Genomic DNA, 27,441 nt, shown 5'->3' with positions numbered 1-27,441 from the left:
GGACAGATGATCAACAACTTGATCGAAGAGGTAAGTTTTAAGAAGTGATTTGAAGAGAGGAAATTACAGATCTTAGGGCCTAGAGAGCTGAAGGCATTGCCACCAATGGTGGGGTGAAGGAAGTGGGGGATGCACAAGAAGCCAGAGTTTTCACAGGATTGTTACAGAGATAGGGAGGAGCGGGGCCATGGAGAGATTTGAATATGCGGATGAGAATTTTAAAACTGAGGCAATGCTAGATTGATTGTAATCAGTTACTGATATTAACAGGAGAGGTCTGGAGCAGTTCTAGAGGCTATTACTTAGCCAGAATAGATTAATGAAGTGCCTGGGTAATGGATTCTTTAAGGATAGGGGTACAGAAGTGAAGCAGAAGAAAAAAAAAGATTAAAACATTTAAATGCATCGTTTTTTTAATGGATTCACTGGCCACTGCACAGATACTTTAATGATCAAAGTAACATTTTTGTTGTTTAACATGTCTGAAAAAAGGAAATTGTTCCAAAAACTATTGTTCCAAAAATGAGTTTGTTCTGTTAGGCCTGGGATACTGAAACTGGGTTTGATCCAAATGATCTCCTGAGCAAAAGCAGGAGAGCAGGAAATTCCTCTTTTAATATACGAGCCTGTAATTAACAAGCCATTAACAGAATCACCCAGCTTTGAAACATACAATTTCATTAGCACATCTTGAATCATGGAGACAAACTAGCATTCTCCCATTTTTTGTTAAAGGGAACTATGTCATTAAAGGATATTTGCAGGTTTTCGGTTTGACTACTTAGTAAAATTTGGTGCTGATTTAATTAAATACATCAAACACCCTGGACATTAGCAAAAGGAAAGAATGGCAATTAAGATCCTGAACTAATGAAGTATCCTCAAGGAATTTCAATGCAACCTGTTGTGGACCTGAAAGCAATTAAGTTAGTCTGCACAAGTGAAGATAAAGTGCTTAGCAGGGGGAAAAAAGTAATTATGAAGACCTAGTGCATAGCACTACTGTGTGATTTTTCATGCTCAAAGTGGAATCATTTTTATTTAAAGTGTGGCATTTTTTATGCAGTGTTGTGAATCAACTGGTAAGTGTCGACCTCAGGCAAACACATACCTGCTCTAATTGTGGAATGCCCCTTCACAAACCACATCCTATTCACTTTTTACCGTGGAAAATTTCTGATCCAAGCATAACATAATCTACAATTATTGAGTTTTCATTTTCTATCACATTAATAAGCCATTTATACTACATTGTTGGATTAACATAAAATGGTTTTGATTTTGGTTTGTTTTAAGGTAGTGTGTAATTTGGGTGTGAAGTCACAAGTGGTGTGAGACTATCTCTAGAAAGTGATCTCACACCATTTTGGCATCACACCCACTGCAGCATAACTGCAAGTTCATTGCACAGTGACGTTCAAAATATTGATCACCATGGGAATTTTTTATACTTCATTTGTTAATACAAATTGAGCGGTCCAGTCGTCTCTCTCCCAACGTTGAAATTTAGATTGTCGTTGAGCAACACTCTGCAGATCATGCTCACAGAGAGCAGGCCACAAATTGCCCCAACCTGGTCTCAGATCAGTACTTGTAATGTAACAACATTCTAAATATAATCAACCCACTGCTAAATGTCACCTAGACACTGCAGCACATTTTAACAGTGTTGTGAAAAATAAATTAAATTGTTTTATGTTTACATTGAATTACTGAACCAATTATTAACTGAAATGCAGTACAAAGATTTTTGGCTCCTTTTGTCTGCAAATCATATAAATGCAGATTCAGGATAAAATACCTTGGGAAAGTACACACTTATCAAGGTTGAACAAATGCAAACATACTACAAAATACAAAATAGAACTTGTATCAAATCAGCATTTATCATTCTTCAGTAGCAATCTGCAACATGTGCACTTTGATTCATGTACTCAAGATCAAACAGAAGGCAGTAAAATATGTATTTGTTCAAATACTATCATTCCTTGCGAGAAAGAGCTATGACAATAAAGTTCACTAATATTTACAAAAAAACCTACTTATCAACTGTTCCAAATATTCTCATCAATACCTTGATCTGCTTCAGAAGATGGTAGAGGTCTTCTACTTCATCCCCTTCACATTTGGTGTAGTCTCTCCCAATTGCTAGACTGCTACCTTGGATTGTGTGACGGTACAGTGGCAGGCCAATGGCTTCTGAATACAGATCTATAGCCTCGTGTCCCACTGTCTGATACATGTAACTGTCAAGCTCATCTGCAGGAATAAACAGTCAGTCAATAAGACAGTGGCTTAAGGAGAACCAAGACAGTGAACCTTGTTGACATTTGTACTCCTTTACTTATAAACTAAAAACAGAATATTTTCATATTTGTCAAAGCAAATGCTGTGCTTAAAATTTATATTTGAAGCAATACTTCAAAAAAATTAAAACTTTTTCATAAAATGCAGTATTTTGGATTCATCTGGTTCACTGTTTTGTCCCTGAGACTTGGATCATCCCTTTGGGGATCTGAACTGGCCTAGCCCTTTAAATCCATTTAGCCTTATGCCAAAGGTCTGAGTTATATTGAGCTTTCTTAAGCCATCACCTTGTCAAGTCCTTATAGTTTGCTGTTCACCTATTGTAAAGTTTGCTTGTTATTCTAAAGTTAATTCTCCTGCACCTCTAAAAATGCTCTGTTTATGTTTTTTTTATATGTTCTTGGGATGTGAGCGACTTTGGCAAGGCAGTTTTCACTGCCTATCCCTCGGTGCCCTGAAGGTCTTAAGAGTCAACTATGTAGTGTGGAATTGGACTCACATGTAGGCCGGACCAGTAGGAGTGGCAGGTTCCCTTTCCTGAAGGGAAGTAGTAAACAAGCTGAATTTTTACAGCAATCTTCTGGTGCTACGTCAAACATCACCAGATTTTTGGAATTCAATTTCGGAATTTGCTATAGTGGGATTTCATCTCATGACCTCTGTGTTCCCAGTTCACTAGGCCACCGTACCCATATAATTTCTGGCCTTTTTTTGCAATGTTATCATTTTATTTCCTGTTATGTCTTTAAAATTAAAAATAAATAAGTCACTAAGAAACTTTTTAAAAAGTAACTGCACTGACAGTTTTCTCACAGTATTTCCTTATTATTGCCTTAAATATATGTAACTCGTTCGTGGTTTTATAATAAATGTGCAGTAAATACAAAACTAGAGTACAATTCAAAATATTGTATATGAAGGAAGAGCCCCAGGTTGGTGCTGTAATATATTTGGCACGGGACTGTAGAATATGCCTTTATTCTGCAAGTTCATAATCTTGGCTTAGCCATTGAGTCAGGAGTAATCATAGAATCATAGAAGTTACAACATGGAAACAGGCCCTTCGGCCCAACATGTCCATGTCGCCCAGTTTATACCACTAAGCTAGTCCCAATTGCCTGCACTTGGCCCATATCCCTCTATACCCATCTTACCCATGTAACCGTCCAAATGCTTTTTAAAAGACAAAATTGTACCCGCCTCTACTACTGCCTCTGGCAGCTCGTTCCAGACACTCACCACCCTTTGAGTGAAAAAATTGCCCCTCTGGACCCTTTTGTATCTCTCCCCCTCACCTTAAATCTATGCCCCCTCGTTATAGACTCCCCTACCTTTGGGAAAAGATTTTGACTATCGACCTTATCTATGCCCCTCATTATTTTATAGACTTCTATAAGATCACCCCTTAACCTCCTACTCTCCAGGGAAAAAAGTCTCAGTCTATCTAACCTCTCCCTATAAGTCAAACCATCAAGTCCTGGTAGCATCCGAGTAAATCTTTTCTGCACTCTTTCTAGTTTAATAATATCCTTTCTATAATAGGGTGACCAGTAAGACGGGGTCATGCGTTTTTCCACAGGGTGGAAGGAGTGAAAACAAATCTAAGTGAGGAAACTCCAGGCATCTCTCATGCAACTTGTAGAAGCCAGTTACAAAGCAGAGGCCTCTTGGCCAGGAACTGGCATGTGACATGGAATGAACCTAAATGAAGGATAAAAATATCTAAATTATAACGGGAGAGGATGGGGAAGCGATATTGGAAATGTGTAAAACTTTTTTAAACAGGCTTTGTGTCAAACTCCAACTTCACCATGAAATCAGTGCAAGGGGTCAAACATCACACCCTTCCAAAATGTAAGACAGAGATCATGGCACAAGGTGTGTTGACTGCACCAGAAGTTACAATAGCTAACACCACGCTAGAAGTTGTACACAAGGTCTGCTACCTAGGATCAACTGTACTGGATAACTTATCCCTAGATAACAAGCTACTTTCACATCAGAATGGCAGCAACCACATTCGGCCAATTGACTAAGCATGTGTGGAATAATAGGAAATCGACATTGATCACCAAGAAATGGGTATACCAAACGTGTGGTCTGGGCACGTTGCTGTATGACAGCATGACCTGGAACACCTACAGCAGGCATGAGAGAAGGCTAAGCTCTTTCCACACCCGCTGTCTCTGCCGTATTCCAAATATCAAGTGGGAAAACAAAGTTCTTGACACCAAAGTACTCGAGGAAGCTAAGTTGCCAAATCTAATAACTTTTCTCAAACAGAGACGCCTCCGGTGGCTTGGTCATCTTTGTCAGATGGAAGATGGGTATATTCCAAAGGATCTCTTATATGGAGAACTTACAGGTGCTTCAGGGCCGCTGGGCCAACCGAGGCTCAGAGTCAAAAACATTTCATAGAATCATAGAATTGTTACAACACACAAGGAGGCCATTCGGCCCATCGAGCCTGCGCCGGCTCTTTGTAAGAGCAATCCAGTTAGTCCCATTCCCCCATTCTTTTCCTGTAGCCCTGCAAATTTTCTCTCTTCAAATATTTATCCAAATTCTTTTTGAAAGCCACGATTGAATCTGCATCCACCACTCTTTCAGACAGCGCATTCCAGATCATAACTAGTCGCTGCGTAAAAAAGTTTTCCTCGCGTCACCTTTGATTCTTTTGCCAATCACCTTAAACCTGTTTGCTAGTGGAACTTGAGAACTTTCAACATTGATACCACAAGCTGGAAAGGTATGGCTAACAACAGGGCACACTGGAGTGCTGCACTACATCAGGGTGTCACTAAAGCTGAAGAGAGATGGCTGAGAGAGAAGAATGAGAAGAGAGCAAAGAGGAAAGCACATCAGGCTTCAAGAGCCAATACTACGCAAGCTTCATCATCTGGCTCTGTGATTTACGCCTGCACCACCAGTGACAAGGACTGTCACACGAGAATTGGACTCTTTAGCCACTCACATTTGTTGTAGCATTAGCAAAGTAACTGGACTGCTTTGGGGCTTACACCAGTGTCTTTTGAGACAGACGGCTGCTATTCATGCTAGATATATATATATATCTCTCAAGGTCAAACAACATGGCTGCTGCAATAATAATAATAAAATTTACCATAAAAATTTGACCTTGTTGTTGCAGCTTTGAAAGTGGTGGTTACAACTGCAGTGCTCTACACATACTGATTTAGCACGATGTGTCACCAAACACGAAGCATTCCTAATGACTGCCATATTCTTCCCCCTCACAACTGATATGTATTTTAAGAAGAAATACCTCGCTGGTGTTCTTAAAATTACTCACAATAGTAGGAAGAAGGGGGAATAAGAATTAAAAAGAGAAATGGAGAGAAGGAGAAAGAAAGAGGGGAAAAAAGAGATAAAGACAGCTACAGAGAGACACCAACAAACAAGCAAGAATGACACAGATGAAAGGAAAAAGACAGCAACACGTATAGGAAGAATCATAGCAACAAAAAGGAATGAAAATACCTTATTAAAAAAACAAAATAAATGACACTGAAATTGAAGCAGTAGCCTAATACTGCACTGGAAGCTCAAAATTCAAAATGTCCACCCATATTTTGGAATAAGTAGTCAGCGCATGTCTGGAGCAGTTTTTTTTTACTATTCATTCTCGAGATCTGGGCATCGCTGGCAAGGCCTCATTTTTTGCCTATCCCTAGTTGCACTGAAAATGTGGTGGTGGGCTGCCTTCTTGAACTGCTTCAATCCTTGTGGTATTCTTTGTCGCAGTTTGATACAACTGAGTGGCTTGTTAGGCATCTTCAGAGGGCAGTTAAGAGTCAACCAAGTTGGTGTGGGACTGGAAGCACATATAGGCCAGACCAGGTAAGGACTGCAGGTTTACATTTGTGAAGGACATTAGTGAACCAGTTGAGTTTTTACGACAATCAGATAGCCTCACGGTCACTATTCCAGATTTTGTAAACTGAATTCAAATTCTCAAACTGCCATGGTGGGATTTGAACTCACGTTCTCTAGATTACTAGACTAGTAATATAACCAGTACATCTCAGCACTCTTGAAAGTATTATTTTTTAATTCCTTCTTTTTAAATTTCTTGACTTTGGGAGCTCATCAAGGGAAGGATGGGAAGAGAACACTTCCACCCTTAGCATTCCGAGGGCTGTTAGGAATGTTTGATAAAGCATGGATCGGTTGCAGAGTAAAGCTGTCTCTGCTTATTAGCAATATGCTTGAACCCTAACCTCAGAAAGACGCCTGAACTGTGCCACTGTGAATGCTTCCAGTTTCTGCACCAATACTCATTTTTAAATTTCAAAATATACCTCATTTCATAAAATTTAAGGATACACACAGTTCAATGTAAATACACAATTACAATTCAAAACAATACAGATAGTACACACTCCGATCCCGTCATTACAATTTAAAACATAGTACATATCTTCTAATACATTTTGTACAATACAAAGTGGGGTGGCCTTTCCCCTAGCCTTTGCGCAGGCTGCACCTCGCTTCAGTGCGCCCCACAGCACGTACTCCTGGACCTTGGAGTACGGCAGTTGGCAACACTCAGTCGTGGAAAGCACTTTCAGCTGGAAGACCAGCAGGTTTCGGGCAGACCAAAGGACCTCCTTCACCAAGTTAATGGTCTTGCTGCAGCAGTTGATATCTGTCTCGGTGTGCGTCCCGGGGAACAGCCCGTAGAGCACAGCGTCCTGTGTTGGGGATGAATCGGGACAGATGCCAATGCAACTCTCTCCACACTTTCTGCGTGAAGGGGCAGTCCACCAGGAGGTGGACGCCGGTCTCGTCCCCGCCGCAGCCTCGAGGGAAGCTCGTGGTGGTGGTGCTGAGATTCCATGCGTGTTGGAAAGGCCGCATTGGGAGGGCCCTACTGACCACCATCCAAACTACATCCTGGTGCCTGTTGGTCAGTTCCGGTGACGAGACGTTCTGCCAAGTGGCATCAACCGTCTAGTTGGGGATCTGCCTGATCGGATACACCCTCTCCTTTCCCTGCAGGACCCCCAGAACATTCAGTGTCGACCGTTGTCTGACGGACCTGTGGTCAAAGGGGTTCCTCCTCAGAAACTTCTCCATCTGGGACAGGTGGGGAGGGGAGGGGGGAGGAGACGATCCAGCTGGACGGGATGTCCTGCATCTGCTCGGCCAGCGTGGCCAGGACCAGTCTTCTCAGTGTGGTGGATAGGTAGAAACTCAGCACATAGTGACACTCTGTGTTTGTGTACTTGGGCTCTACACACATCCTGAGGCAGCCACACACAAAGGAGGCCATCAGGATCAGGGCGTTGCTGGGGATGCCCTTCCCCCCTTTGTCTTGAGGCTTGTGCATGGTGTCCTTGCAGACACGTTCTACCTTGGACCTCCAGACAAAGTGAAAGATGGCTTGGGTGACTGTGATGGTGACGGTGGAGAATAGGCCAGACTTTGGCCACGTAGAGCAACACCGCGTGCACTTAACACCTTATCAACAGGTTCCTGCCGGCAATGGAGAGGGTGCAGCCCCCCACCACGTTCCAAGCTTCTGTTTGACCTTGGTGATCCGTTCCTCCCAGTTCTTCGTGCAGGCCTGGGGTCCCCCTGAACCAGATCCCCAGCACCTTCAGGTAGTTGGACCCGACGGTGAAGGGGACAAAGGATCAGGTCTCCTAACTGCCAAAGAACATGGCCTCACTCTTACTGCGGTTCACTCTGGCCTGAGGCCAGCTTGAACTGATAACAGATGCCCATTAGTCTGTAGACCGACCGCTGATCAGAGCAGAAGACACTGACGTTGTCCATGTACAGGGAGGCCTTAACCTGACAGCCTCCGCTGCCTGGGATCGTCACCCCCGATACCTGCATCCTTTCTGATGGACGCGGCAAATGGCTCGATACAACACAAGAACAAGACCGCAAAGAGAAGACAGCCCTGCCTGACTCCAGATCTGATCGGAAAGTTCTCCGACTCCCACCCGTTGCTTATGACAGCACTACGGATGTCCACATAGAGCAGTCGGATCCAATTGTGGATTCCCTTCCCAAACCCCATTTTGGAGAGTACATCCAGCGTGTGCACGTGGAATATTCTGTCAAAGGCCTTCTTCCTGGTCCAAGCTGATGAGGCAGGTGTTCACCCCCATCCTGCATGTGGATGATCGCATCCTTGAGCAGCGCAAGGCCAGCAGAGATCTTCCTGCCGGGTACAGCACAGGTCTGATCCGGGTGGATCACTAGCTCCACAGCAGACTTGAGCCTGTCGGCGATGACCTTAGACAGAATCTTGTAGTCGACATTTAGCAAGATAATGGGTCACCAATTTCTGATTTATTCCCTCTCCCCTTTCCATTTCCACTTGTTGATGAGGATGATGATGCCTTTCCTCATGGGGGGTGACATGCTGCCTGCCAGAAGCATACTCCCGTACACGTCCAGTAGGTCCAGACCTATCCAGTCCCACAGAGCCGAATACAACTCAGCCATTAAGCCATCGCTTCCGGGAGTTCTACTCTTCTCGAAGGACCTGATGACCTTTGTCAGCTCATCCAAAGTCAGCGGCCGATCTATGCCCTCCTTTTCATTGTCCTCTAAGACCTCCATGATAGAGGACAGGAAGTACTGGGAGGCCATGATGTCTGTGGGCTTCACGTCATACAGCATAAAATGACTTGCTGATCCTCAGTATGTCGGCCTGTGAAGATGCCACCGGGCCATCTTCCTCCTTCAGGTTGCTGATTACAGAGGTCTCTCTGGAAGAGGCGCGAGCACGTCTTGTCCTGCTCTGGATTGGAAGATGATCTTTGAGGCCTCGGAGGTGAAGAGCGAGGCTTGCTGGCCTTTGGCCTCTCCGAGTTCCTCCTCGACATCGACCTCCATCGATTGCAGCCGCAGCAGATCCTGCTTGCTTTTCTAGATCTCCGACAATTCCCTGTCTCTCTCTCGCCTGCCTAACACCTTTGAGGATGAAGAACCTCTTGATGTTGGCCTTGATTACTTCCCGCCAGTGCACCGTGGAGTCAAAAAGGGGTTTTACGGTCTTCCAACCTGTGTAAACCCACCTTAGTTCCTCGTGTTCAGCTTCCATATCCCCCTGCCCGCCTGCCCTCTGGTCCTCCTGCGATTGACAGTCGGCCAATTAGGAGGCAATGGTCAAAGGACACTGACTGGATGTCGGTGAATCGGACCTTGAGCGTTGGGGACACAAATAGGAAGTCTATCCTGGAACAGACGGGCACATCTGGCCTGGACCAGATGTATCTCTGCGGCGCTCCGTCTGCGGGGTTGCTGAAGACGTCGCAAAGCTTTGAGTCTTTCACCGCTTCTATCAGGAGTTTAGACATGTTGTCCAGTATTCCGTCAACCCTGCTGGATCGTCCAGCCGCATCGATGATGCAGTTGAAGTCTCCGGCGACAACGACCAGCCTGGAGGACGCCAGTAGCATCGGTAGATGCTGGACAAACTCTAGCCGCTCACTCCTGAGGGTCCGGGCGACACATTGATCAGTTGGAGCGGGGCGTTCTTATACAGAACGTCTGCTATGAGCAGGCGGTCCTCCTAGCACCTCCTTAACCTCGGTAATGGCGAATTGGCCTCCTTGCAGCAGAATCCCCAGGCCCGAGGAACGACTTTCATTGCCTCCCACATCTTATGACCTCTGAGTGAGATTGGCAGTTTTGTGTCTGTGGCCTTTTATGTTACCTGTCAGCTTAGCTGAGTTGGTAACACATTCACCTCTGAGTCAGAGGATGTAAATTCAAGCCCCACTCCAGGATTTGAGTACATAAACCAGGCTGACATTCCAGTTCAGTACTGAGGGAATAGTTCCAGAGGTCCCGTGATTTGGAAGCCCCATCTACCTGTTCCAATCGTTCATGTGGATGTTAAAGATCTCATGGTACTATTTAAAAAGCAGCAATTTCTCTGTGTACCCTTAACCAATAGCACCAAAAAAAGATTAACTGGTTGTACAATTCCCGCAAAGTAGCTGTCAAGTTTATCCACATAACAACAGTCACTGCACTTCAAAAATAATTCATTCAAGTGCTTTGAGATGTGATAAGGTGCTATATAAATACACATCTTTCTTTTCTGTCTACCACTGTCAACTGATTTGAGTCTGCTGAAACTCGTTTCATACAGAACCAGCAGAGATACTTTCATCACATGATTCTGGACTGGATTGAAACTGAGGTAACAGTGTGTTAATCCACTGTGCCACACATTTAACTCCCCCATATTTTTAATACTTATTTTTGCTTAAATAGTATCGCTGTTGTCATCACAGGGGAACTTTCAGGTAGCAGTTACTGAGCCTGACAAAAGGATTAACGTGAAGAGATCCCTGAAGTACCCCATGTTAATGATTTCATTTACTGATGCTAATTTCACTTCAAGACACTCATGAGACCAATAACTCGTCCAAACCAGCTTCATCAATGATGTCACTATATCTCATTGTTTCAACATACAGAAACAAAAATGGGAGAGCAAAATTGAGAGGTTGATAAAGCTAATCATAGATAATAATTTTTTTTTAAAAAAGAACTGATGTTAAAATTCTCTCTTTAAAATACTATCTTCTACCATTGGAACTGTGAAGTGTGATTTTACCACTCTTATTTGAATTTTCACTCTGCTTGATTTTGTTAATAGTTTATTTCCTCAGTAGATATCTCATTGTCTCTCAAATTGGCACATTAACGATGGTGAGATTCCATTCCACCTCAATGTCTTCATGAAATGATAAAGATCTTTTACCAAGACCCATTTAATAATAGGAAAATAATATATCTCTCTTATGTAGGGGCCAAGTTTCCTTTCAGCATTCAAAATCTTGAAACTAAATTACTCTGGTCCAATCATTTTATATAAGGAAAAAAATAAAGAACTTGCATTTATTTAGCGTGTTTCACAACCTCAGGACCCAAAGCGCTTTACAGCCAATGAAGTACTTTTGAAGTGTAGGTCACTGTTTTAGTGTAGGAAATGCTGCAGCCTATTTGTACACAGGAAGGTCCCACAAACTGCAATGAGGTAAATAACCAGATAAACTGTTTCAATGATGTTTTTTTTTAATTAGTTCTTGAGATATGGGTGTTGCTGGCAAGGCTGGCATTTTATTGCCGATTCCATACCTGCCCGTAAGGTGGTAGTGGGCCTTCTTCTTGAACCGCTGCAGTCCATGTGGTGAACGTACTCTCACAATGCTGTTAGGTAGGGAGTTCCAGGACTTTGACTCAGCGACAATGATTGAATGACGAAATATGTACAAGTCAGGATGGAGTGCGACTTCCGAGAGGAACTTGGAGGGGATGGTGTTCCCATGCACCTGCTGCCCTTGTCCTTCTAGGTGGTGGAGGTCACGGGTTTAGGAAGTGCTGCCAAAGAAGCTTTGGTGACTTGCTGCAGAGGCATCCTGTAGATAGTACACACTGCAGCCACAGTACGCCGGTGGTAGAGAAAGGGGATGTTTAAGCTGGTGAATGGGGTGCTGATTGAGCGGACTGCTTTATCCTGGATGGTGTTGAACTTCTTGAGTATGGTTGCAACTGCACACATCCAGGTAAGTAGACAGTATTCCATCAAACTCCTGACTTGTGCCTTGTAGGTGGTGGAGAGGCTTGAGAGAGTCAGGTGGTAAGTCACTCCTCACAGAATACCCAGTCTCTGACCTGCTCTAGTAGCCACAGCATTTATGTGGCTGGTCCAGTTTAGTTTCTGATCAATGGTGACCCCATTGTTGATGGTGAGGGATTCGACATTGATAATGCCATTGAATGTCATGGGGAGGCGGTTAGGCTCTTTCTTATTGGAAATGCCACTTGTGTGGCACGAATGTTACTTGCCATTTATCAGTCCAAGCCTAGATGTTATCCAGGTCTAGCTGTTTGTGGGTACGGACCACTTCATTGCCTGAGGAATTGCGAATGGAGCTGATAGTTGTGCAATCATCAGCAAACAGCTCCACTTCTGATCTTATGATGGAGGGAAGATCATTGATGAAGCAGCTAAAGATAGTTGGGCCTAGGAGACTGCCCTGAGGAATTCCTACAGCAATGTTCTAGGCATGAGATGATTGCTCTCCAACAACCACAACCATCTTCCTTTGTGCCAGGTATGACTCCAGCCATGGGAGGGTGTTCCCCAAGATCCCCATTGACTCTAGTTTCACTGGGGCTCCTTAGTGCCACACTCAGTCAAATGCTGCCTTGATGTCAAGGGCAATCACTTTCACCTCATCTCTGGAATTCAGCTCGTGTCCATGTATGGATCAAGGCTATGATGAGGTCCAGAACCAAGTGGTCCTGGCAGGACCCAAACTGGGCATGGTAAGCAGGTTATTGGTGAGTAAGGTGCCGCTTGATAGCAATGTTGATGGCTCCTTCCATCACTTTTTGGCCTGTATTCACTCAAGTTTAGAAGAATGAGAGGGGATCTCATTGAAACATATAAAATTCTGAAAGGGCTAGACAGACTGGATGCAGGGAGGATGTTTCCCCTGGCTGGGGGGTCCAGAACGAGGAGGTCACGGTCTCAGGATACGGGGTAGGACATTTAGGACTGAGATGAGGAGAAATTTCTTCACTCAAAGGGTGGTTAACCTGTAGAATTCTCTACCACAGAAGGCTGTGGAGGCCAAGTCACTGAATATATTTAAGAAGGAGCTAGATAGATTTCTAGACACAAAAGGCATCAAGGGGTATGGGGAGAGAGCAGGAATATGGTATTGAGATAGAGGATCAGCCATGATCATATTGAATGGCGGAGCAGGCTCGAGGGGCCGAATGGCCTACTCCTGCTCCTATTTTCTATATTTCTATGTTTGCTCACGATTGAGAGTAGACTGATAGGGAGAGAGATGGGCGAGTAACTACAGAATCACAGGGGATCAGTGGTAGGATGAGTGGTCAGGAGTGGGGATAAGAAATGAAAGGGGCATGGCAGCAGAGACGGCTGCTGAGATGGTCTCAATCTTAACCAGTGTGGCCTATTGTTGTCAGACCAATCACAATTCAACCTCTCTTTAAGCAATGGTAGTTTAGCAACTAAAAATAATTATATTCACATCACAGAAGAATGCTATAAATGGGAAAATTAAAATTAGCAAGGAATAATCTAGGGGCTAAGTACTTATTTCTACACTATAGTTCCCCTTTACGAACAGTAACTGTACTTGTGAACAATGCACACCACCTGCATGATCTACATATTTAATCTCCATCCACAAAGGAATTTACAACAGGTCAGGCAATGGATTGGTGCTTCTCCAGTTTGTTTACTTGGAGAATAGTGCACATGAGGTTGTGTAGTATACATCTATCTCCTATTGCAAGCTGTAAAGGGCAGTCCACATTGAAAAAAGCTGAATATCTGATGCATTGATGGAAAAGGCTTACCTTTGTGATCAACAGGTCTTAAATTAGCTAATGCCACAACTTCATGCCCAGCTGCCACACACTGCATCATATTGTAACAGCTGTCCTTTCCACCACTACAAAAAAAATTAAAGTCAATTTATTTTCACTAGATTGAAATAAGCCCATAAGCCACTCTGTCATCATCATCACTACATATTCAAACATAATGATGGTAAAGTATTTCAGCTCATTTGCAGTATTCAGACTTCACCTCATTACCTTGTTAAACATTTATGATGAGCAGCCACAAATGTTGATATCAACAACAACTTGCATTTATACAGGACCTTTAACGTAGAAAAATGTCCCAAGGTGCTTCAGAGAAGTGTAATCAGTCAAAATTCGACACCGAGCCAAGGAAAGAGATATTAGGAGGAATGACTAAAGGTTTAGTCAGAGGTAGGTTTTAAGTAGGTTCTTAAGGGAGGGGAGGGAGGTGGAAACAGTTAGGAAGGAAATTCCAGAGCTTAGGATCTAGATGGCTGAATGGTGGGACAAAGGAATTTTTGGGATGCCAGAGTTTGAGGAACGCAGATTTCTCAGCGGGTTGAAGGACTAGAGAAGGTTATAGAGATAGGAAAGGTTGAGGCCATTAAGGGGTTTGAGCACGAGGATGAGAGTTTTAAATTTGAATGGGTGGTGGGCTGAGAGCCAACGTACGTCAGCAAGCACAGGGGTGATGGGTGAGTAGGACTTGGTATAGGATAGGATACGGGCAACAGGGTTTTAGATGTGCTGAAATTTATGGAGGGTGGAGGTTGAGAGGCCAGCCTGAAGAGCATCGGAATGTTCGTCTGAAGGTTTCGGCAGCAGGTTGGCAGAGGCAAGGGCAGAGACAGACGATGTTACTGAGGTGAAAATAGACAGCCTTTGTGACGGAGAGGATATAGGGTTGGAAGCTCAGCTCAGGGTAAATAGGATGGCGAAATTGAGAATAGTTTGGTTCAACTTAAGACAATGGCCAGGGAGAGAGATGGAATTGGTGACAAGGGTATAGAGTTTGTGGCATGGGCCAAAGGCTTCAGTCTTCCCAATGTTTAACTGGAGGAAATTGAGGCTCATAGAGGACTGGATGTCTGCAAGCAGTCTGACAACAGAGATACTGGAGGGGTCGAGAGTTGGGTGTTGTCAGCATACATGTGGAAGCTGACCCCATGTTTACTGTGATGTCGTCAAGGATCAAGCATGTAGAGGAGGAAGAGGACGGAGCCAAGAACAGGTGCTTAGTGGACTCTAGAGGTAGCGGTAGGGGGCCAGGAAGAGATGCCATTGCTGGAGATGCTCTGGCTATAGTTGGATAGGTAAGTGCGGAACCTAAAGAGGGCAATCCACTGAGCTGGGCAGTGAGGCGGTGTTGGGAGGAGGATGGTGTGGTCGACTATGTGAAAGAGGTCAAGAGGTCAAGATGCATGAAGGTAAATAGTACACCGTAGTCACAGAGGATGTAATTTGTGACTTTGATTAGGATCGTTTCAGTGCTGTAGTGGGGCAGAAACCTTATTGGGTTCAAACATGGAGTTGCGAGAAAGTGGGAGGAAATAACATATTCAAGGACTTGGAAGAAGGAAGGAATGTTGGAGATGGAGCGGCAGTTTGGAAGGACTGAGGGTTTGAGGGTGGGTTTTTTTGAGGAGAGAGTTCTGAAAGGGAGGGGGAACAGTACCTGAGGAGAGGGAATTATTTATGATATTAGCTAGCATGGGGCCAAGAAGGGAAGTTGGGTGGTCAGCAGTTTAGTGGGAATGGGATGAAAGGAAGAAGAGGTGGGACTTGTAGACAAGATGAGCTCAGAGGCCTTGAGGGGAGATAGGAGAGAATTGAGAAAAAGACACTGGTTCAGCACTCGGGCTGGTGCATGGGGCAGGAATGCAGCAAAGGCAACTGAACAGATGGTTTCAATCCTAGTGGCAAAAAAGTCCATGAGCTTCTCGTATTTGTTGGAGGTGAGAGTGGAGAGGGGTTTAAGGAGACAGTTGGCAGTGGAGAAAAGGAGCCGAGGGTTATCTTTGCATTCCTGGATGATCCTGGAGTAGTAAGTGGTTTTGGCAGAGAGCTGAGCCCAATAGTGCTTGATGTGGCCCAGCCAGATCTGGCAATGAATGGTTAAATCGGGTAGTTACCTAATTAATGTATTAACTGAAAGAGTCAAATTCATGATGCAAGAACATGAGAGGCAACAGCAGAGGCTGCAAAGAACTGTTCTGTCATGAAGATGTTAATTTACCTGATTAAAGCAACTACTTTCATTTTGTTCAGAGGGAGTGAATGATGCAGGGTTTTCAAAATCAGTGAGGTGGGAAAGACTTATGCTCGACCACTCCTGGAGTGCCTGCCTGTCCCTCTCTCACCCAACCTCGTTTTGCTCTCTCCTGGTCCAAGACTCTCAGTCTCACACTGTCCCTGGTCTCCCTCTCAGTATTTCTCTCTGACCCTCCTTTTCCTAGTCCCACTCTCTGTCTTCCTCTCACTGTTTCCTTCTCAGTATTTTTCTATCCCCACATCCACTCCAGGCCTCGGTCCCAGTCAGTCCTCTCACGTTTCCCAGTCGATCTCTGTCCCTGGTCTCCTCTGACCCGGTTCTCTCTCTCTCTCTCTGACCCGGTTCTCTCTCTCTCTCTCTCTGACCCGGTTCTCTCTCTCTCTCTCTCTGACCCGGTTCTCTCTCTCTCTCTCTCTGACCCGGTTCTCTCTCTCTCTCTCTCTGACCCGGTTCTCTCTCTCTCTCTCTCTGACCCGGTTCTCTCTCTCTCTCTCTCTGACCCGGTTCTCTCTCTCTCTCTCTCTGACCCGGTTCTCTCTCTCTCTCTCTGACCCGGTTCTCTCTCTCTCTCTCTCTGACCCGGTTCTCTCTCTCTCTCTCTGACCCGGTTCTCTCTCTCTCTCTCTCTGACCCGGTTCTCTCTCTCTCTCTCTCTGACCCGGTTCTCTCTCTCTCTCTCTCTCTGACCCGGTTCTCTCTCTCTCTCTCTCTGACCCGGTTCTCTCTCTCTCTCTCTCTCTGACCCGGTTCTCTCTCTCTCTCTCTCTCTGACCCGGTTCTCTCTCTCTCTCTCTCTCTGACCCGGTTCTCTCTCTCTCTCTCTCTGACCCGGTTCTCTCTCTCTCTCTCTGACCCGGTTCTCTCTCTCTCTCTCTCTGACCCGGTTCTCTCTCTCTCTCTCTCTGACCCGGTTCTCTCTCTCTCTCTGACCCGGTTCTCTCTCTCTCTCTCTCTCTGACCCGGTTCTCTCTCTCTCTCTCTCTCTCTCTGACCCGGTTCTCTCTCTCTCTCTCTCTGACCCGGTTCTCTCTCTCTCTCTCTCTGACCCGGTTCTCTCTCTCTCTCTCTGACCCGGTTCTCTCTCTCTCTCTCTCTGACCCGGTTCTCTCTCTCTCTCTGACCCGGTTCTCTCTCTCTCTCTGACCCGGTTCTCTCTCTCTCTCTCTCTGACCCGGTTCTCTCTCTCTCTCTCTCTGACCCGGTTCTCTCTCTCTCTCTCTCTGACCCGGTTCTCTCTCTCTCTCTCTCTGACCCGGTTCTCTCTCTCTCTCTCTCTGACCCGGTTCTCTCTCTCTCTCTCTCTCTGACCCGGTTCTCTCTCTCTCTCTCTCTCTGACCCGGTTCTCTCTCTCTCTCTCTCTGACCCGGTTCTCTCTCTCTCTCTCTCTGACCCGGTTCTCTCTCTCTCTCTCTCTGACCCGGTTCTCTCTCTCTCTCTGACCCGGTTCTCTCTCTCTCTCTCTGACCCGGTTCTCTCTCTCTCTCTCTCTCTGACCCGGTTCTCTCTCTCTCTCTCTCTCTGACCCGGTTCTCTCTCTCTCTCTCTCTGACCCGGTTCTCTCTCTCTCTCTCTCTCTGACCCGGTTCTCTCTCTCTCTCTCTCTGACCCGGTTCTCTCTCTCTCTCTCTCTGACCCGGTTCTCTCTCTCTCTCTCTCTGACCCGGTTCTCTCTCTCTCTCTGACCCGGTTCTCTCTCTCTCTCTCTGACCCGGTTCTCTCTCTCTCTCTCTCTCTGACCCGGTTCTCTCTCTCTCTCTCTCTCTGACCCGGTTCTCTCTCTCTCTCTCTCTCTGACCCGGTTCTCTCTCTCTCTCTCTCTCTGACCCGGTTCTCTCTCTCTCTCTCTCTCTGACCCGGTTCTCTCTCTCTCTCTCTCTCTGACCCGGTTCTCTCTCTCTCTCTCTCTCTGACCCGGTTCTCTCTCTCTCTCTCTCTCTGACCCGGGTCTCTCCCGGTCTCTCCCGTGCGAGGGCCTCAAACCCCAGGACCCGATACTTTGCTGCCCTCGCGCCGCCTGTATAAAATAAAAGCCCAAATTATTTACCCCGTCTCCGGACTATCGTCAATTGCAGAGAGAGAAAGAAATCGCCATGAAATCCCGTTCGCGACACTTCTCATTTGAGTAGCTTTGTATAACAATATAACTGAACATGAAGGGAAAGATGTGGCCAACTATCAAATTTAAAGGGGAGGTGCAAAATCAATTTCAGTCTTGCCAACCAAAAAAATAAGAGTAAAATTAATTTGGGAGGTTATCATTTGCCATGGAATAATACATCGGCAATATTACATTTCGCCCTGTTGATATTATCAGGAAAAGCATTCGGCATTTAAGAAATTAAAAACGTATCTGTAATATTTGCCTATAAATAGACATGTAAAATTGGGACTAAGTTGGTAATTCTATGTCTAATGGAAGTAACACAGTCTCCCTGCAGCACCCTCGGAAAACCCAACCCCACTGGTAAAATCCCGCAAAAATGAACACCAGTGCATCAGCGGTGCTCCAGTTTGTTAGAGATGCGGGTAAACCCGAAGTGCTGCCTGGTGGTCACTTTGGAGTGCTGTAGCTTCATTTATCAATTTTCTGTGGAAGTTAGAGGTGTTAAGGATTGCTAAACTTGGACTTTACACAATTGTTGCTGGGGTACCACCATTGCTAGTATCATCTCTGGAGTCTGGCAGCCATTGCCCCACCTCCAACAGTGCCCTTTCCTCTAGTCATCCCTCTCTGCCTATGTTTTGTAGAGGAGGGTGAAGAAAATGTGGAGGGAGCCCAGAGGGATGGCACCAAACAAATAGGCTGGCACAAATTCACAGATACCTGCTGCACCACCTCAGCAGATCAATTTGTAAGGAATCTTACAACACCAGGTTATAGTCCAACTGTTTTATTAGGACTATAACCTGGTGTTGTAAGATTCCTTACATTTGTCAACCCCAGTCCATCACTGGCACCTCCACATCAGCAGATCAAGGCATTCCTATCTAGAGTTGTCCAGACACCAGACTGTGGTTTCCCAGGGAGACAATAACAGAGATGTTTAGAGCCTCCATCCAATCCTGGAATGGCACTAAGTGTTGTAGTTAAAGTGACAGTGGCACTCAATTTCTATGCCACAGATCTTTCCAGGCTACACTGGCACTTGGAAAAGTATGAGCTAATAAATGAAAGTCAGCACGGAATTGTTAACGGAAAATCGTGTTTGACTAACTTGATTGAGTTCTTTGATGACGTAACGGAGAGGGTTGATGAGGGTAGTATGGTTGATGTGTATATGGACTTTCAAAAGGCATTTGATAAACTAACACATAATACACTTGTTAGCAAAATTAAAGCCGGTGAGATTAAAGGGACAGCGACAGCATGGTACAAAATTGGCTAAGGGACAGAGAGCAGAGAGTAATGGTGAACAGTTGTTTTTCAAATTGGAGGGATGTATTATAGTATCATAGTAGGTACTGCACAGGAGGAGACCATTCAGCCCATTGTGCCTGTGCCAGCTCTTTGAAAGAGTTATCCAATTAGTCCCATTCCCTGCTCTTTCCCCATAGCCCTGTAATTTTTTTCCTTTCAAGTATTTATCTAATTTCCTTTTGAAAGTTAATATTCAATCTGCTTCCACCACTCTTTCAGGCAGTGCATTCCAAATCATTACAACTCGCTGCGTAAAAAAATGTTTCCTCATGTCGCCTCTGGCTCTTCTGCCGATTACCTTAAATCTGTGTCTTTTGGTTACCGACTCTTCTGCCATTGGAAACAGTTTCTCCTTATTTACTCTATCAAAACCGTTCATGATTTTGAACACCTCTCCTTAACTTTCTCTGTTCTAAGGAGAACAACGGCGGTTGGTGCTGCAATGCCTGCAGCAATGGCTGCCCATAGAACCTTTGTTTATGGCCCCTCTGTTGCAATTTTTCTGAAGCTTCCACATGCTCTTGGCTCAACTGCAAGCCCCTGTGGGTATCCATCATGGTGCAACAGTTGCCGCTGATGGACCTCTCCATGTGAGCCACCATCTGACGCACATTCCTGGACTCTTCATTAACAGCCTCAAAATGGATTATGTGTTCTGTACGCATTTTTCTTGAGACCCCAGTCCTATGGCTCCTCAGCCAAGGCCAAACATACTCTGTACCTCTGAAAGCTACAGCTGATTCTTCCTCAATAACCATATTATCCGCCTCGCGACTATTGCTCTGTGCCCCACCAAGTAATCCATCCTCATTAACAATAACTAATCCCTCATGGATGGGTGTCACTGAACTGATGCTTGGTAGAGGGGAAAACAATGATGCAGTGGATAAGCTAATTATGCAGGAAGGGGAGTACAAGTAATCTGGTTCCTGTGGCAGCTGTTCCTCTTGGTGTTGTGAGATTCACCTGGAAGGAAATATAAAGGGGAGAGGTTTGCTTGGATGCTGTAAATGGAAAATACTAAAAGAAGTTTCTAAAAAACTTGACAGTTATTTCGGCCAAAAGATTGCATTTGAGTGGCAGATTCTGATGAGACCTGATGTGAAGACTTCCCTGACAAATCTGTAGCTGTTATGTCCCCTCCTAATCTCTTCCAAAAGGTTCTTCTATCTGCCTGCTCATCAGCTCCAGGGCTTTCTCCTCAAAGGGTGCAAGGGCCCATTGGCTTTCAGGTGCTCCCTGTATTGCACTTCTTTCTTTTTAATTGTATGCAGTCTTCTGCTTCAAAAGGAAGGTGCAGAATGTGAATGCATCTTGCCTGCCATTCACTAGAAGTGCAACCCAGGAGTCAGTAAAGATTCCTTAATGTGAGTGATTCGAGGTACAAGAATGAATCTAAGTTATTGATATCCTTTGCACATATGTGAGTGTGAGTTGTGGAATATTTGCAGGGAAAGGAAGAGGATACGAAGGGTCTTGTGCTTCTTCATGGAAGACATAGTGAGAAATACTGGGAGGGGAAGGTCGGGGTACTAGTACTCATGCATTCACCATAACAATGGAAAATTATAAACGTTAGGCCTCTTACCTTGGCCGACCTGGTGAGGTCATTAATTTTTTCTCCTTGCTTTCCATTTTTCTGACTTGCCGTCTGAAGAGTTCTAGAGGTGACATTCCCTGCCTCTTCCACTGGGCCTGTACTGTACACTTTGTCGGTTTCCTGTCCTCTGTGCCTGACAGACCTTCATGTCTTCTCCTTATTTCAGACAACAACACCTGCATTGAAACCTCCATGAGCTTGAGTGAGCTCAGCCACAGTGATATATTCTGTTTAACTTCTTCAACTTCCTTTTTGTGAAGATGGATGCCATGGGACACCTTGCTGGTGCAGCTACTTAAATGCTGCATCTGTACTGGATTTCCTTCCCATCCATAGGTTGGCCACTAATAGTGAGCGAATATAATACTGGGAACTCGTCCACTTTCAAGAAAGGCGTTGGACCCAGGAAAATTAGGTGGATTTACAATAGGGTCACTAGGGCCAGCGAAACTGCAGTCTTGACACAGTATTAGCACTAAACCCAATGGAGAGTAAAATCTAGACCATAGCTTCTCTTTTGCATCATTTACTAGTGTTGGTTTCAGAAGTCAGCTTGCGACATGGAGGAGTGTCTTGGTTCATCTGGCAAATAGGCTTTGAGCTATGGAGCTGTCCAATATCTCACTTACTATGTTGTAACAAATATAGTTGAAACAAAAGAGGTAAAGATCTGTGCATGACTCGTGTGCTTTATCTCGAAGTGCTTTTGCAATTTTAACAGCCTTGTCATTTGACTATGGATACCTTGATGAGTTGGTGACATGACTGAACTCATTGAGAGTAAATTTGAAATCAATGGAAATTAAAATTGGGTGGGTTCTATGATGGGTGGGTGATCCGCTTCACCAGTTTATCGCCCAATTGGTGAAGGTAAAAATTACCTGAATTACTGCAAATTTCTGTTGCAGAAACCGTTGGAATCTCTTTGAGTTAAATAGTGGGCCATTATCTGGAATACTGCAGCATGCAAGATGATCTTTCATCTCAGCTATCACTTATTGTATCAGTGTATTTAAAAAAAATCAGAGTAATAGAGCATATGAGATATCTTCTTCCATCAGCTTCAAACAGATCACACCCTATTTTCTTCCAGGGCCCTTCTGGTATTTGGTGCTTAACAAATGGTTTCTTTAGCTGTTTGACTTGGAACTGGTTGCGTGCATCATAGTCAACTATGTATGTATTTCTTCATCAGAGGCCAGTAAATCACTTCTCTAGCTCTCCAAAGACAATCTTGGGTTCCGATGTGGCTTGAGTGAACTCTGTGCTTCATCTCTTCTCTCATGTGGAGTCGTATAACTGTACAGTCTCCCTTGAATATTAGTCCAACCTGTCAGCTTAGTTCGGCTCGAATGTTGAAATACAAGCAGTCTCTTGTGTCAGGCCTTCCTTTGCTAATTGTCATTCTCAACAATTTCACCTCTTCATCTAATCCAGTAGCGTGCTAAATCTTGATTATTCCATCCTCAGATAGATGTCAATATTGCACCGTATTGATAGTTTTGATCTCTTTTTCAACTTCCTAATGTGAATCAATTGACATGACTTCCTTCTTGTCAACTTTTCTAGTTATGTGAGATAGATATTCTCTGCACATGCCAGCAAAAAACATCTTATCTCTGTTGTACATAACATAGAATTTGTATTATTAAAGATATAACTTTTCTTTCTCATTTTCTTCATTTTATCCTTGTTCAGTTTGACACCTTTTTTTGTTGGACTTACTTTCAAAGGGCTTCTGGTTTCCAATCATGGCCCTTATTATCTGTACCATCGACTAAGAATACATCTTCCATGACAGTGGCTCCTTGGAGATTTTCAAGTAACTCATAACGTTTTCTATAAAATTCCTCAGGAACTGTAGAGATTCTGAAAAGCATGTGCAACCGTTTGTATCTTCAAAATGGAGTTGAAAAGCAGATACAAATTGCATCCGCAACCACGAATAGTTTCACTTTCACTATCGCAGGCAAAATATCATCTATGGTTTGAAGTGGGTCGATTATATTTGAGGACTTTGATCAATGCACAGACGCAATTTATCATTTGCTTTCATTTCCACCACTAATGAAGAGACTCTGTCAACTGGGACACTAACTTACGCATCGACAAGCTCACATATTGACTCTTTTTGGCAATTTGTTTCACAGCTAGAGGTAGTTTCTTTGCTGACAATTGTGTAGGTGAGACTTTGGGATAAATTTGAAGGTGAAGGGTACCTCCTAACCTTTCCTCTCCTTTGAAGACTTCCTGATACTTGGCCAGTAAATCTAGTTTTGTGCATTTTAACGAACCATCCATCATCATAATGTTCTCATGATTTATTGTCACAAGTTGCATACTCACAGAACCATACCTTTCAGCCAACGTCCCAGACTCTTCCATCACCATCCCTGGGTATGTCCTGTCCCACCAGCAGGACAGACCCACCAGAGGTGGCGGTACAGTGATTTAAAGTCAGGAGGGAGTGGCCCTGGGAGTCCTCAACATTGACTCTGGACCCCATGTAATCTCATGGCATCAGGTCAAACATGGGCAAGGAAACCTCCTGCTGATTATCACCTACCATCCTCCCTCAGCTGATGAATCAGTCCTCCTCCATGTTGAGCACCGCTTGGAGGAAGCACTGAGGGTAGCAAGGGCACAGAATGTACTCTGGGTGGGGAACTTCAATGTCCATCACCAAGAGTGGCTCGGTAGCACCACTACTGACCGAGCTGGCCAAGTCCTGAAGGACATAGCTGCCAGACTGGGCCTGCGGCAGATGGTGAGCGAACCAACACCAAGGAATAACCTACTTGACCTCATTCTCACCAATCTACCTGTCGCAGATGCATCTGTCCATGACAGTATTGGTAGGAGTGACACCGTACAGTCCTCGTGGAGACGAAGTCCTGTCTTTGCACTGAGAACACCATCCAACGTGTTGTGTGGCACTATCACCGTGCTAAATGGGATAGATTCATAACAGACCTAGCAGCTCAAAACTGGGCATCCATAAGGGGCTGTGGGCCATCAGCAGCAGCAGAATTGTATTCCAGCACAATCTGTAACCTCATGGCCTGGCATATTCCTCACTCTACCATTACCAACAAGCCAGGGGATCAACCCTGGTTCAAAGAGGAGTGTAGAAGAGCATGCCGGGAGCAGCACCAGGCGTACCTAAAAATGAGGTGTCAACCTGGTGAAGCTACAACTCAAGACTACATGCATGCTAAACAGCGGAAGCAACATGCTATAGACAGAGCTAAGCGATTCCACAACCAATGGATCAGATCAAAGCTCTGCAGTCCCGCCACATCCAATCGTGAATGGTGGTGGACAATTAAACAACTAACGGGAGGAGGAGGCTCTGTGAACATCCCCATCCTCAATGATGGTGGAGTCCAGCACGTGAGTGCAAAAGACAAGGCTGAAACGTTTACAACCATCTTCAGCCAGAAGTGCCGAGTGGATGATCCATCTTGGTCTCCTCCCAATATCCCCACCATCACAGAAGCCAGTCTTCAGCCAATTCGATTCACTCCACGTGATATCAAGAAACGGCTGAGTGCACTGGATACAGCAAAGGCTATGGCCCCGACAACATCCTGGCTGTAGTGCTGAAGACTTGTGCTCCAGAACCAGCTGCGCCTCTAGCCAAGCTGTTCCAGTATAGCTACAACATTGGCATCTACCCGACAATGTGGAAAATTGCCCAGGTATGTCCTGTCCACAAAAAGCAGGACAAATCTAATCCGGCCAATTACCGCCCCATCAGTCTACTCTCAATCATCAGCAAAGTGACGGAAGGTGTCGTTGACAGTGCTATCAAGCAGCACTTACTCACCAATAACCTGCTCACCGATGCTCAGTTTGGGTTCCGCCAGGACCACTCGGCTCCAGACCTCATTGCAGCCTTGGTCCAAAAATGGACAAAAGAGCTGAATTCCAGAAGTGAGGTGAGAGTGACTGCCCTTGACATCAAGGAGGCATTTGACCAAGTGTGGCACCAAGGAGCCCTAATTAAATTGAAGTCAATGGGAATCAAGGGGAAAACTCTCCAGTGGCTGGAGTCATACCTAGGACAAAGGAAGATGGTAGTGGTTGTTGGAGGCCAATCAGCTCAGCCCGAGGACATTACTGCAGGAGTTCCTCAGGGCAGTGTCTTAGGCCCAACCATCTTCAGCTGCTTCATCAATGACCTTCCCTCCATCATAAGGTCAGAAACGGGGATGTTCGCTGATGATTGCACAGTGTTCAGTTCCATTCACAACCCCTCAGATAATGAACTAGTCCGAGCCTGCATGCAACAAGACCTGGACAACATCCAGGCTTGAGCTGATAATTGGCAAGTAACATTCGCACCAGACAAATGCCAGGCATTGATCATCTCCAACAAGAGAGAGTCTAACCACCTCCCCTTGACATTCAACGGCATTACTATCGCCGAATCCCCCATCATCAACATCCTGGGGGTCACCATTGACCAGAAACTTAACTGGATCAGCCATATAAATACTGCGGCTACAAGAGCACGTCAGAGGCTGGATATTCTGCAGCGAGTGACTCACCTCCTGACTCCCCAAAGCCTTTTCACCATCTACAAGGCACAAGTCAGTAGTGTGATGGAATACTCTCCACTTGCCTGGATGAGTGCAACTCCAACAACACTCAAGAAGCTTGATACCATCCAGGACAAAGCAGCCTGCTTGATTGGCACCCCATGCACCACCCTAAACATTCACTCCCTTCACCACCGGCGCACTGTGGCTGCAGTGTGTACCATCCACAGGATGCACTGCAGCAACTCGCCAAGGCTTCTTCGACAGCACCTCCCAAACCCGCGACCTCTACCACCTAGAAGGACAAGAGCAGCAGGCACATGGGAACAACACCACCTGCACGTTCCCCTCCAAGTCACACACCATCCTGACTTGGAAATATATCGCCGTTCCTTCATTGTCGCTGGGTCAAAATCCTGGAACTCCCTTCCTAACAGCACTGTGGGAGAACCAGCACCACACGGACTGCTGCGGTTCAAGAAGGCGGCTCACCACCACCTTCTCGAGGGCAATTCAGGATGGGCAATAAATGCTGGCCTCGCCAGCGACGCCCACATCCCGTGAACAAATAAAAAAAAGTGTGGGAGAACCTTCACCACGGACTGCAGCGGTTCAAGAAGGCAGCTCACCACCACCTTCTCAATTGGGGATGGGCAATAAATGCTGGCCTCGCCAGCGACGCCCACATCCCATAAATGAATTTTTAAAAATGTTGAATGACTCTAACACCTAAAACAAGTCTATATCCACTCGGTAGTATTTGAAACCTGATGCAGTATTTTTAGTCGTTCTTAGGTTTTTAACACTAACTCTTCTTTTCTCCAATGCCTTCATTTTCTTTTAACATGAACAGTGAAGCGTAACAATGCTGAAGTTCTCTGCAACATCGATCATGAAACAGTCTCAGATTTTCATTCTCAGATACAACACTAACAGTAAGACTACATTCTAGCCATAATCTGACATGTTTGCTGTTTATAAGCTTGTTGCCATATCGGGATAACAATTCTGATGTGCTACACCTTGGGACATGCCATGTTTCCAACCTATGCCAAGTAGCTTTTAATTTTCTAATTTCCCCCCATCCCCCCCCAATTTAATCACCTGAAGATGCTGATTCATGCTAAAGTACAGTTCCACAGGTGCATACAGCCCTGAAGTATCTTACCCATGTATGAGCCTTGACAGTGAGTGTGAACAATCTAATCAATTGTTGGAGGCATCACGGCCAAACTCAACACTAGTGATATCTAACACCCACACACATGCACTACCAACAAGGTAATTAAAAAGCGAGCAGTAGCAAGAAAACTCGATGATTTTTTCCTTCCCCAGCCCAATGGTGCTGAAGCCAGTTACAGCACTCTCACCACTTCCCTGGCCAAGGTCGGCTGATTCAGTACAAACCAGGGTTCAACCTGGGATCTTCATACCAACTGTGAAATGATCATTAAGCAGTCCTCAGCCCACTGGTAGTGATAAGATTATGTTGATAGTGAAGGTAAATTGCCATCAATTTCAATTTTCAATGGAAATCAAATGGAAATAAATACTGAAGGTCTGTTGTCCCAGATTGGGTAGAAGTCCCAAAAGGCAGTTTCCTAAATTATACAGTGTCATGTTCAGATGTCAGTGTGGGGGTGGGATTGGATAATGGCTCTTTTACCTATCAGATGTACACTGTCTGAAGCTTCAGAATTGACATCTCAACAGCTATATTGAAGCTTGTAGAAAGTTTATGTATATAAAGATTTGCATATTCATTCCACAGTGTTTACAAGTCCGTCTCACTATTAGGATTTGCTTTTCCACAGATCATTATTTATGCCAGCCAACAACAATACAATCCTGGTCAAATACTTCAACGACATTACAACAATCTACTTGATCCTA

General features: G+C 45.0%; 1 protein-coding gene across 1 annotated transcript in view; it reads right to left on the bottom strand.

The window, feature by feature from the left end:
• Positions 1-16,386, bottom strand: part of dph6 (diphthamine biosynthesis 6) — a 223,797-nt gene extending 207,411 nt beyond the window's left edge. Inside the window, exons 1-3 of the mRNA XM_067991381.1 lie at positions 15,950-16,386; positions 13,705-13,799; positions 2,075-2,259 (exon numbers count right to left, since the gene is read on the bottom strand). Coding sequence (XP_067847482.1) covers positions 2,075-2,259; positions 13,705-13,799; positions 15,950-15,972 — 303 coding nt within the window. The 5' untranslated portion in view covers positions 15,973-16,386. The remainder of the gene's footprint in view (positions 1-2,074; positions 2,260-13,704; positions 13,800-15,949) is intronic.
• Positions 16,387-27,441: the final 11,055 nt, after the last annotated feature.

This window comes from Heptranchias perlo, chromosome 10 (genome assembly GCF_035084215.1).
Source record: "Heptranchias perlo isolate sHepPer1 chromosome 10, sHepPer1.hap1, whole genome shotgun sequence".
Taxonomy (NCBI): domain Eukaryota; kingdom Metazoa; phylum Chordata; class Chondrichthyes; order Hexanchiformes; family Hexanchidae; genus Heptranchias; species Heptranchias perlo.
This window is presented reverse-complemented; position numbering and strand designations above follow the sequence as displayed.